The 13,205-nt window shown below is 37.2% G+C and overlaps 1 protein-coding gene across 1 annotated transcript in view; it reads left to right on the top strand.

Moving 5' to 3' along the window:
- Nucleotides 1–13,205, top strand: part of mrc1a (mannose receptor, C type 1a) — a 245,865-nt gene that overhangs the window by 125,801 nt on the left and 106,859 nt on the right. The window contains exon 17 of the mRNA XM_059515824.1: nt 12,680–12,846. Coding sequence (XP_059371807.1) covers nt 12,680–12,846 — 167 coding nt within the window. The remainder of the gene's footprint in view (nt 1–12,679; nt 12,847–13,205) is intronic.

Raw genomic sequence — 13,205 nt, forward strand, 5'->3', positions numbered from 1 at the left:
TGCCACAGTCTCTGCTGTCTCTCCGGTAGAGGAGCCAGGCCTCAACAACAGCAAAATCAAACATGCGGAAGACCACTCGGTGATACCACTTTTTGGATCGAATCTTTGTTCTGTAGAGGGCAATGAGGGAGTCTAGTAGATCAACCCCTCCCATACTTTTGTTGTATTTGGTGACAATGCTTGGGCATTTCACCTGGACTGTTGTCTTCTTTTTTTGTCCCATTTCATCACAGTGGTTGCTGGATTCGCTGACGCAAAGGTGGAGAGGAGAGTGACTGCTCTATTATCATGCCACTTCACAGCCCTAAGAGCAACCCCATTGTAAATGGTCTCCTTTTCCTCAAAAGCCCCCTTCCATTCCTTTTCATTTCTTATGTTACCACTAGCGCCTATGTCAGGCTGCCCATTGCAAGGAGAGATACACCCAGTGTACACCTCAAAGTTGTAGACCATGCCACTGCTATCAGCAAGAACAAAGACTTTATATCCCCAGCGTTTTGGCTTCTTGGGATTGTACTGTTTCATGGGGTGTTTCCCCTTGAATGGCACAATTTGTTCGACCACACAAAGATTTTCATCAGTTGGGATTGCTTGGAACTGCTCCAAGAGGGATGTCAGCAGTGGGCGCACCTTATATAGCTTGTCAAAAGCTGGTTCTCCAATATACTTGTATTCAAACCTAGTATGCCTGGTATGGCCTTATGTGATTCCATTATTGTACAATGTTGCCTCGAGGCAACATGCAGTTTTATGTAATTTCCTATGATATATTTGATGATATATTATGTAAAGTTTTTGAAAATACTTCTTTACTTACCAATGAAGGTGATTCAGATTTTTTGTAGCTGATTATCTGGACAGAAATGAGTGAAAAATGCCTTTTTCAGTGGAGAAAATATGGAGCCATGTGACATGTGCACGTGTGCTGAAAGAGGGAACAAAATGGACCCATGTGGGTCATGTGACCACTCTTTTGCATTTTCATTGGTTAAATACGAGTTCCCCTCACCTTAGAGAGCATTGACCAACTACATTTTATTAAGTTTTTATATGAAAAAAGCTAAAATAGACTATGTTGCCTGGAGGCAACACCGTACCATAGAGGGTTAAGCCACTAGTTAATTTATCTGGAAAACATAGAACACATTATCAGAAACACATTCAACTCAGGTCAGTAGTTTAAGCTATCTGGTCAACTGATCAGCTACACACAGCAATAGTTCACTAGTGTTAATCCATTTGGCAAAACCGGTCCAAGTTCACATAGGTGGAAAACACAAGGTTTCACAGCTCTCCAGAGCAGCAGCAGAACATATGTCTTGGCAATAGATCTGCTTGTTCTCGGGGGTTTATAGTTTATTCCTTCTGCCTTTTAGGGATGATTTTAAGCATATTATTGTATAGCAGCAGCATGCATATTTAATTGTTTTGTTTCTTCTTCCAGCTTTGTTGGGCGGTTATTTTATATGCTATTTGTGCAGCAGCAGTATGTCTTAAATACTCATGGCACCGTATCACCATATGCATTGCTTGCATCAGCAGCAATAATCTACAACTACAGAAACAGCAGCAGCGTAGCGGATCTGTTCTGCCAAGACCAAATACATTAACATTGTCCTATCCATCACAATGCTAAAATGTTTCAAAGGTTGTCATGCTTGAACTACTTATAAATTGTTTTTAAATGTTCCTAGAGTATACTCAGACCTTGGTAAAACTGCCTTCTCTTTTTATGCTCCTTTCTTGTGGAACGAGATGCAGAGTATCTTAATGTTGGAAAAATGTGTGTGTGTGTGTGTGTGTGTGTGTGTGTACATGTTTAGTATGTGTGTTTGTAAACTGATTTTTGAGAAAACTTTTGTGCTGCCATTTTGGCCAAGACACCCTAGAATAATAGATTTTATATCTAAATGGGACTATGGTAAAATATATAAATAAATAATACAATTCAATTTCTAATTCCAGAGCAGTTGCGGCTCCAGACAATTTTGATTGGGGGTGCCATGGGGGGTCCTGGTCATTTCAAGGGGAGTCTCATGAAAACCAACAAAAAATACAGTGGACACGGCTAATGACTGCATATTACTGCTACTAAACAACAAAAACAACAAAGCATATTAACTACTTTGTTTTTAATTAATTAATCAATTGCAGTTTGCAAACAATATGCTAAAAATTTAAAGGGTTGGCGCTTTAAATGGTTCGCGTCACCAATACGCATTAATCCACAAATGACTTAAGCGGTTAACTTTTTAACATGGCTGAAACTCCCTCTGAGCAGGGCCATGCAGAGACCTTTGGACCTTTGTGCTCAAAGTATAAAAGGGGCAAATGGAACAAGGCTTTAAATGGCCCTATTCAAAATATCAATACAGCAATATATTGTGATGCATTCCTTGCTGATTCGCGTATAGATATGGATGATTATTTACTGATACAGCAGCAAATGCTTTGATGCAGTTTTGAAAAAGAAACAATAGAGAAGACAATTTTAAGTTTAAAATAATAATAGCTCTGGGATTAGAAACTGAAATGTCTTAAATTGTCCCAACCTGATGGCTTTTTCTTCTCTGTTACAGAATAATTAACAACAGCGGTTATAGGAAAACTATAGAAAACGCTTGTGCCTCTTTCTCACCAGCCTCTGTCTCCTGGCTTGCTGTTCCCTGCTCTCTTTCTGTCACTTGTGTCTCTATATGTCCCTCTTTTTCTTCCTCTATCTCCATCTCCTGATTTGATCTATTACTTTCCACTCTCTGTCCATCTAGGAACAAGGCTCAATTTACTATTTCAGCATTAATCTACTACTCTTGCATCTAATCAATAAGTCCACCTTAAATATTGATACAAAACATAAAAAAACTGAAACACTGGAATATAGAGATTAATATTATTATTACTGTTGTAGTTGTTGTTGTCTAAAATTGAACACATTTGCAATGTTAACAAATGACAGGCTACATTTGTTATTCATATCCTTCACACTGCACTTTGATAATAGTTTAGTCAAATAACATAAAAAAGACCAGACCCTTCGATGCCTGTGAAACTTTTCTCCCTCAAACAGCACGCTAGAGTTACTTCTGCACTACAGGCTACACACAGCAATATAAACAACATATCTGCATGTTCTCACATCACATAATTCTTGTAAAATATAAGTAAATAAACATCAAAATCACTTCGCTGAGAATGAAACACCACTTACCAGCTGCCGTGGTGTTGAAAATATCCTCTAGCAATTAAAAAATGCGCGTGCGGCGTGAGGAATCATCCTGGTCGAATAAGGTCGTCGTCGTCAGGTGAAAGGTCATCATGTTGGTCATTTTATTTACGGTTAAATTATTATTAATAAATTGTACTAATATTATGATTGGGCGTGGGCAGGCATTCACAAAAGGGAATGTTATTTCAAAAAATATTCGAGGAAATTTTGCTTTGACAAAAGGGCACTTAAGGGGCAAAGGAGCAGGTGCTCAAGTGAACCGTTTTTTTTTTTTTTCGGACAGTTCGATCAAATAAAACCAGTTGAAAAAAAACGGTTCACCGGTTCTTTTGCGCTCGATGTAATGTCATTGGCGATGACTGCCCTTCACTCAGAATCAATCACCAAAAGAATCAGTTCGGTTCAGACGCTCTGTGTGTCAGTCTGCTTCACACTGAATCACACATGCGCAGTATCATCAGCTCCTCGGTTCTCAAATCGGACGCGTCCGACAGAAACGGTTCTCGTTCAGTGTACGAATAAATGTCGAAATAATTATTATTTATTATTGTTCTGCATAGTTTGAAGAGATTTTTTTTTATATTTATCCAGGATATATATATATATATATATATATATATATATTAATCAGGAAGAGGGTGGGGGGTCAAATGGGGGGTCAAGGCGTTTTTTGGCAGGGTCTTGAGACCCCCCAGGACACCCCCCACCCCGGCGCCGCCGGTGTTCCAGAGTAATTGAGAGGTGCAAAAAATAAATAAATAAATAAATAAACTTGAAATGGTATTGTCTGTTCTGTGTTTCTTTTTCAAGTCAAGTCACCTTTATTTATATAACGTTTTAAACAAAAAAAATTGTGTCTAAGCAACTGAAAAACATTAATTAGGAAAACAGTGTGTCAATGATGCAAAATGACAGTTAAAGGTAGTTCATAATTTAATTCATCATCTCAGTTCAGTTTAAATAGTATCTGTGCAATCATTTGCAATCAAGTCAACGATATCGCTGTAAATTAAGTGACCCCAACTAAGCAAGCCAGAGGTGACAGCGGCAAGGAACCAAAACTCCTTCGCCGACAGAATGGAGAGAAAACCTTGGGAGAAACCAGGCTTAAGGGGCGGTCACACTGCACTTTTCATTCCATTGACTTCCATTCATACGAATGCGAATGCGTCAGACCGGAAACGCATGCTCATGCAAAAAAATTCGCATTTCGCTGCGTTCGAAAGTTCAAGTTTGGTGAACTCTGACCTGCGAATTCGCATCATGTAAAGTCGTGTGACCAATAGATGATCGATACGTCACTGTGTGACCTCTCAGTACAGAAATTAAAAAATGAAAGAAGTGCTAATTTTAGCCATAGCGCAGCATCATATTTTATATAATACATATTTAAAAGATAATAAAAAAAGAAGCTGCATGGTTCGCAGTGTCAATGGAAACAGAAACAGATGGTACATTTGAATGAGGACACGTTCTATAATTTTTTTATTGTTTAGTGTGTATATATTTATAGAGAGAGAGAGACAGAGAGTACAATATAATAAGACGCTTTCGACGCCGTCGCAAAAGACACAGTACAAGCACAGATTAATCCATGTTGTGATAACTGAGGGGAAACTGTTATATCTTGCTCCCGCCCATATTCGGAGCGGCGTCCGAAATAATTTTGCACGTTCAAAGGCTAGTGTGACCACCCCTTCAGTTGGGGGGGCCAGTTTTCAGACGAAACCAGCAGTCTTTCAGGGCTGTAGAGGTCCTTTTAGGTGCTGATCCACCATCTGGTCTGGATACGTACTGGATCCGGGTGACTGCAGTGACCCTCTGGTCTGAATACAAACTGGATCTGGTGGCTACGGTGACCTCAGAATGAGAGAGAAACAGATTAATATTAGCGTAGATGCCATTCTTCTAATGATGTAGCAAGTACATCAGGTGTTATGGGAAGTGTTCCCGGTTCCGGTAAACCTAATGAATGCAGCCTAAAAATCCTTCAACGGATTTGGATATTAAAAGCATATTAGTGTGTTATGTTTAAGTGACGTTAAAGAGATTGGTCTTTAATCTAGATTTAAACTGCAAGGGTGTGTCTGCCTCCCAAACAATCATAGGTAGGTTATTCCAGAGTTTAGGCACCAGATAGGAAAAGTATCTGCCGCCCGCCGTTGATTTTGATATTCTAGCTATTATCAAATTGCCTGAGTTTTGAGAACGTAGCGGACGTGGAGGATTATACTGTAACAAGAGCTCATTCAAATACTGAGGTGCTAAACCATTCAGGGCTTTATAAGTAATAAACAAGATTTTAAAATCTTTATGATGTTTAATAGGGAGCCAGTGCAGTGTTGACAGAATAGGGGTAATATGGTCATACTTCCTGGTTCTAGTAAGAAATCTAGCTGCTGCATTTTGGACTAGCTGGAGTTTGTTTACCAAGCGTACAGACCAACCAACCACCCAATAAAGCATTACAGTAATCTAACCTTGAGGTCATAAATGCATGGATTAACATTTCTGCATTTGACATTGGGAACACAGGCCGTAATTTAGATATATTTTTGAGATGGAAAAATGCAGTATTACAAATGCTAGAAACTTGGTTTTCTAAGGAAGGTTTGCTATCAAATAGCACACCTAGGTTCCTAACTGATGACGAAGACTTGACAGAGCAGCCATCAAGTCTTAGACAGCATTCTAGGTTACTATATGCAGAGTTTTTAGGTCCTAAAATTAACAACTCTGTTTTTTTTTTTCAGAATTTAGCAGTAAGACATTACTTGTCATCCAGTTTTTTATATCGACTATGCATTCCGTTAGTTTTTCAAATTGGTATGTTTCGCCGGGCCGCAAAGAAATATAGAGTATCATCAGCATAACAGTGAAAGCTAACACCATGTTTCCTGATGATGTCTCCCAAGGGTAAGATGTAAAGATTAAAGAGTAATGGCCCTAGTACCAAGCCTTGAGGTACTCCATACTGCATTTGTGATCGATATGATACCTCTTCATTCACTGCTACGAATTGATGGCGGTCATATAAGTACGATTTAAACCATGCTAATGCACTTCCATTAATGCCAACAAAGTGTTCTACTCTATGCAAAAGAATGCTGTGGTCAATAGTGTCAAACGCAGCACTAAGATCCAATAGCACTAATAAAGAGATACAGCCACAATCAGATGATAAGAGCAGGTCTTTTCTAACTCAAAGGAGAGCAGTCTCAGTACTATGGTACAGTCTAAATCCTGACTGGAAATCCTCACAGATACCATTTTTCTCTAAGAAGGAATATAGTTGTGAGGATACTACCTTTTCTAGTATCTTGCACAGAAAAGGGAGATTTGAGAATGGTCTATAATTAACTAGTTCTCTGTGGTCAAGTTGTGCTTTTTTGATGAGAGGCTTAATAACAGCCAGTTTGAAGGTTTTGGGGACATATCCTAATGACAATGAGGAATTAATAATAGTCAGAAGAGTATCTATGATTTTTAGAAACACCTCTTTTAGGAGCTTAGATGGAATAGGGTCTAACATACATGTTGTTGGTTTAGATGATTTAACAAGTTTATACAGTTCGTCCTCTCCTATAGTAGATAATGAGTGGAACTGTTCCTCAGGGGATCTATAGGGCACTGTCTGATGAGACACTGTAGCTGATGGCTGAATGGTTACAATTTTATCTCTAATAGTATCGATTTTAGAAGTAAAGTAGTTTATTGCTGTGATGTTGGGAAATGTCAACAGTTGTTGATGCTTTATTTTTTGTTAAATTTGCCACTGTATAGAATAAATACCTGGGGTTATGTTTGTTTTCTTCTAAAAGAGATGATAAGTAATCAGATCTAGCAGTTTTTAATGTTTTTCTGTAGGATAGGTTGCTTTCCCGCCAAGTAATATGAAATACCTCTAGTTTTGTTTTCCTCTAACTGCGCTTAATTTTTCGGGCTGCTCTCTTTAGGGTGCGAGTGTGCTCATTATACCATGGTGACTGTTTTCTTTATCCTTCCTTAAGCGTAAAGGAGCAACTGTTTTTAAAATGCTAGAAAAGAGAGAGTCCATAGTTTATGTTACATCATCAGGTTTTTCAGGTTTTGGGTATGCTAAGGAATTCGCCTACAGGAAGATTAGTTACAAAGCAGTCTTTTGTGGCAGAAGTGATGGTTCTACCATACTTGTAACAAGAAGTAGAATTTACAGTTTTAGCTATATGATGTTTGCACAAAACTAAATAATGATCTGAGATATCATCACTTGGCTGCATAATTTCAACGCAATCAACATCAATTCCATGTAACAGTATTACATCTAGAGTATGATTTCGACAATGAGTAAGTCCTGAGACGTGTTATTTAACCCCAATAGAGTTCAGACTGTCTATAAATAATGATCCCAATGCATCTTTTTCCTTATCAACATGGATGTTAAAATCATCAACTATTAAAACTTGATCTGCAGCCAGCACTAACTCGGATGTAAATTCAGGAATCTCTTTAATAAAGTCTGTATGGTGGCCTTGTGGCCTGTATACAGTAGCGAGTACAAACATCAAAGGGGATGTATCATTAACATTTGTTTCTCTGGATAATGTTTCATGAAGCACCATTACTTCAAATGAGTTATACTTCAAGCCTGCCTTCTGGGAAATCATGAAAACATTTTTATAAATTGAAGCAACACATTCTTCTTTACCTTTTGGACGTGGCTCATGATTATAACAGTAATCTTGGGGAGTGGACTCATTTAAATTACTGTAATCATCAGGTTTTAGCCAGGTTTCTGTCAAACAGAGCACATCTAGATTATGATCAGTGATAATATTATTTACAAAAAGTGCTTTGGTAGAAAGGGACCGGATATTTAATAAGCCAACCTTTATCATTTGTTTATCCGTATTGCATCTGTCTTATATTTGTTGAACTTCAATTAAATTGTTACTCTTAAATTAGTTTGGCCTTTTTTTGTATTTTCTAGTTTGGGGAACAGACACTGTCTCTATAGTGTGATATCTAGGTGAAAGTGTCTCTTTGTGCTGAGAATTAACTGACTTCTGTGACTTGCAGATGGTCGGTTTAGCCAGTTTGTCTGCTTCCTGACCTGGGCCCCAGTTAGTCAAGTACAAACTCTAAGACTATGTGCCATATTTCTAGAGAGAAGAGCAGCGCCACCCCAGGAGGGATGAAGGCCATCTCTTTTCAACAGGTCAGGTCTGCCCCAAAAGCTCATCCAATTGTCTATGAAACCTATGTTATTCTGTGGGCACCACTTAGACATCCAGCCATTGAGTGATGACAATCTGCTATGCATCTCGTCACCACGGTAAGCAGGGAGGGGACCAGAGCATATTACAGTATCTGACATCGTGCTACCAAGTTCACACACCTCTTTAATGTTATTTTTAGTGATCTCCGACTGGCGAAGTCGAACATCATTAGCACCGGCATGAAAAACAATCTTACTGTATTTACGTTTAGCACTAGCAAGCACTTTTAAATTTGCCAAGATGTCAGGCGCTCTGGCTCCCGGTAAACATTTGACTATGGTGGCTGGTGTCTCTATATTCACGTTCCGTACAAGAATCACCAATAACTAGAGCACTTTCATCAGGTTTCTCAGTGGGTGCATGACTGAGTGGGGAGAACCTGTTTAATGTTTTGATCGGAACAGAAGAGCGGTGTTTTGACCCACGACTATGCTGCCTCACTGTCACCCAGTTGCCCTGCTGCAGGGGCTCTGTTGCCAGAACCGAACAATGTACAGGAATCCAAAGCCGTATCTAGAGCCCTAACATTCTTACTGTTCTCAATTAAAGTTTGGATGCGTGTCTCTAATTCTGAAATCTTCTCTGTCAGCCTAACTATTTCCCTGCATTTATCACATGTGAATCCCTCATCTGCGACAGAGATAGATAAAGTGTACATGTGGCAAGAGGTGCAAACAACAATAGCAGGAGAAGCCATTACTCACCGTGCTAGATGAAATATTCTTACTGCGGTTGTTTGATGAACTTGTGAAAAACTGGAGCGAGAGAGAGGACAGGAGAAAAGAAAACAGCGATAGGTTTGAATGAAAACGCTAATGACAAGCTAACGAGTGCTAACGCTTTGCAGGTGTACTGCACTCACGGATATAAAATAAAAGTGAACGATCAAAATGAATCTGATAAGATTGATCGATAATATCAGAAATAGTTTGTGAATTAAGTTATATTTTATCACTTTAAAAAACAGAGAGGTGCAAATAAGATTCTTACCACAGTTGTTTGATGAACTTGAGTGGGTCCAGTTTTTCACAAGTGTGAAAGACAGGAATGGGTCATAGTATATTGCTGTATTAATATATTTTGAGCACAGCCATATTTAAAACCTTGTTCCGTGTACTTTCAGCACATGTCCCTCTAAACGTCTGCACTGCACAGTAGTTTGAATTAGGCATGCTTTATTTTAAGGGCTTTAAAATAACTTGTGATATAGTTAGCATATAGTTTAAAGCAGCTTGTCCCATCAGAGTCTCTGACAGATTTATCTACTGATGACAGATAGGATACTTGTGCTGTTTAATGCATTTGAGATGCTGTTTTCCTCAGTGCATAACCTACATTTCACAGGTATATTCTCCATCTGTAAATGTTAGAAAGTCATGGACTTTTACTGACTTCAGTGAACGAGCGCTACCGCAAGCCAATTCGCCAAACAGACAGAGCACAATAGAATAAGAGCAAAATAATTGTGTCATGTCAAATTTTCAACCTACAAGTAGTGTTGTTTTTGGTGACCTGTTTTAATTTTAGTTGTAGTCTAGTCTTTATGTGAAGCTGTCATTTTACTTTTTATTAGTTTCAGTCATGTACATACTCTTTTTAGTCGTCAAGTTTCAGTCAACTAAATATGTATTTTAGTCTTATTTTAGTCAGAATTATCCATGACTGTTTTCACCTAGTTTTAGTCGACTAAAACTGATGATGTTTAGTCATCGTTTAAGTCTCTTTTTAGTAATGTAATTCTATTTAACCCCGTCAATATTGTATAAGTACCTAGTAGTATAGACAAAACCAAAATGTTCTTTTAGCCAAACATTTATTTTGTCCAACCAAACATGTTAGAAGTACACACATAGGTCCCTTTCTCTGTGTAAGGCTTAAATATGTTTGTTGTTGTCTTCTAAATAATGCCACGAATGGGGCTTGAGAAAGTGACGTTGCCTGCATCTGCGTGGTGCGACCTCATGCAGCCCCTGAAGTGAGACCACTGCTCTATAATATAGATCAGTGAGGGAGACACAGGAAACAGAAATAATGCAAAATAATAATAATTACATAATAACACAATAATAACTAAATGAGACAAAAAATGTTATAACATTGTTTCATTTCGTTTTGGTCAATGAAAATGAAGAGACATTTTAGCATGGTTTTTATTTTGTAAACCACATTTAGGGCCCTATTTTAACTATTTAAACGCAAAGTGTAAAGCGCATGGCGCAGATGCACTCAGAGCATGTCCAAATCCACTTTTGCTATTTTAACGACAGAAAAACGGTCCGTGCGCCAGGGCGCATTTTTGGAATGGGTTGTCCATATTCTCTTAATGAGTAATGGGCGTAACGTTCAATAAACCAATCTGAGTGTCAAATAGGTAGCCTAATTCTAATACACCCAATGACTATCCATCATTATATTTTTATATTCATGTAGCCTACACATCTTTTACACTAATCCTTTTGTTTTTAATATTTGGCATGTTTGTGTGCATCCCTGTGTGTAATAAGCAAAGTCAATGCACACTGTGGACCTGCCCAGGGGCGCATTTTCTACCAACGCGCTCTTTAAATAACAAAAAAAATATTGCACCATTGACTTCAGACTTTAGACCAGGTTTGAGTTTGTCTATGGCGCAGTCTATTTTCAGCTCCTTCAAATATCAATGTGCCAGCAATGCGCCTGAACACACCTCTTGTGTCACATTGCGAGTGTATGATAGGGCCCTTAGTCTCATTTTTATTTGTCAACAATATTGCATTATACATTTAATTACAGTCATAGTAATCAGCATTAACATTGAATCTCGCCTCGTTTTCTTCACTTGATAAAGGTCCGTTGATGATAATATTTATTAGTCATAATTTTCATTGACGAAAGCCTACAAGTGAGTATATTTTATGATAGCAGATAATCAAAGGGTAATCGATATGAAATGCGTAATAATAATTTACGCTCTTATGTTTATTTACTTTCATTTTTAGTTTAGTGTATTGAACTTCATTATTTTTGTATTTAGATTGTAATCCTACAATGTTAGAATGTATAATATGATTTTAGCCCCTTTATTGCACATAATGGATAACATAGTGTACTTTCACTATATTTGTTTTCATTGCATTTGATATAAACATTGTTTAATTGGACAAAATTAATTCAAATAGAAAAATTTTGAGATAGATATATACTGTATATTGCATTTTAGCAAAAGAATTCTGAGATATGATTTTTTTTGGGCCATATCAACCTGCACTACCACAAACGACTACACTGATATCATGAATGGAAAAATAAATAAGTGCATAAAACTGAAAATGCAAGTGGTTGAGTCGAATATCACTATGATCAAATAAACTTTCCAGCGAAAGATTGAAATCTTAAAGTTTCAAGATGGTGATGATAGATGCAGAGTCTCATAGGCAAATTGTTTGAAACAAAAGAATATGCTATCCTTTTGTCATTTATTGTCCTTTCCCAAAGTCACTAATAAAGTGGTCTCTGATTGGTTAATTCTCCTTAACACTATACTATTACTATCCTTGTGGGACATTTAGTGACAGAAACATGATTATAAATTATTATTTTAGAGAACTACATTTGTGATGTAACTTAAATCTTATATAGTAAAATGTTGGGATTAAGTATTAATCTTATAAAAAATTATTTAATTCTGCCAAACTATGGTAATTTTCGGTAAATCTGTGACAACTTAATGTCTGTGATAAATTTTAGACAACTTGACTTGTCTAAAATGTAAACAAGCATTTTGCTGTTTTACAGTATGCTTACTGTAAGTATCTGTTTTGTTTGCTTGCTTATTTTTTATGTGTGCTTTGATGTGCATAAATGTATTATTGTATACTTGATTTCAAGATAAGTTCATGATTAATCACGATTAATCAGTTGCACTTTATTAGAACACCCCCACTCATTTCAGAAACAACCGTATTGATTTAATTATGTAACCAGTTCTAACTCAAACACTACTCCACTTGCCGTAGCCAGTAAAGGTTAACGTGTCTAGATACTTTACTAGATATTTTAAACAGAAAAAAAGCAACAAATACAATAAAATTACTATTAACCAGTCACAACCCAGAATATATTTGAGAACATTCTGCAGCCTTTAATTATCTCACTAGTACAAATAAGGCAATTTTAGATGAAGACAATTATAAATTATGTTCTTTTTATCTTACAGTGGAATATAACAAGACATCTGATGGCTGGATCCAGTACAACGGTAGTCAGTATTTCATCAATGACGACCTCCTACCTATGGAAAATGCTCGCTTATTCTGCAAGAAGAATCACGCAGATCTTGTTGTCATTACTGGTCAAACAGAGAGAAAGTTTTTATGGAAGCAGGTACATTTTTTTCCTCTAATTAAAAAAGATAAGCATGCTGTTGTTTATTTTTCTGATTTGGATTTTTGTTTATACAACAGTTCTGGTCCTCAAATGTAATTAGAAAGAGGCCTTTCAAGAGTGCTGACATTAGACTAGTATCTGCTCTGGGATATTTCACTTTTCTATAATTCCAACTTGTCTGCACATTTTAGACAAGCTGTAAGCCTGAATATTAATGACGTTGAAATTTTTAAGCAACTTCAGCGAGTTTACATTGTTATGGCAATAAGTGGTGGCAAGTGAGTTTGACTTGAATGCAGTAGACCATTGATTTCATTAATTCACTCATAAATACTGATTCATACAGGAAAAAAACA

This window comes from Carassius carassius, chromosome 2 (genome assembly GCF_963082965.1).
Source record: "Carassius carassius chromosome 2, fCarCar2.1, whole genome shotgun sequence".
NCBI classification, from domain to species: domain Eukaryota; kingdom Metazoa; phylum Chordata; class Actinopteri; order Cypriniformes; family Cyprinidae; genus Carassius; species Carassius carassius.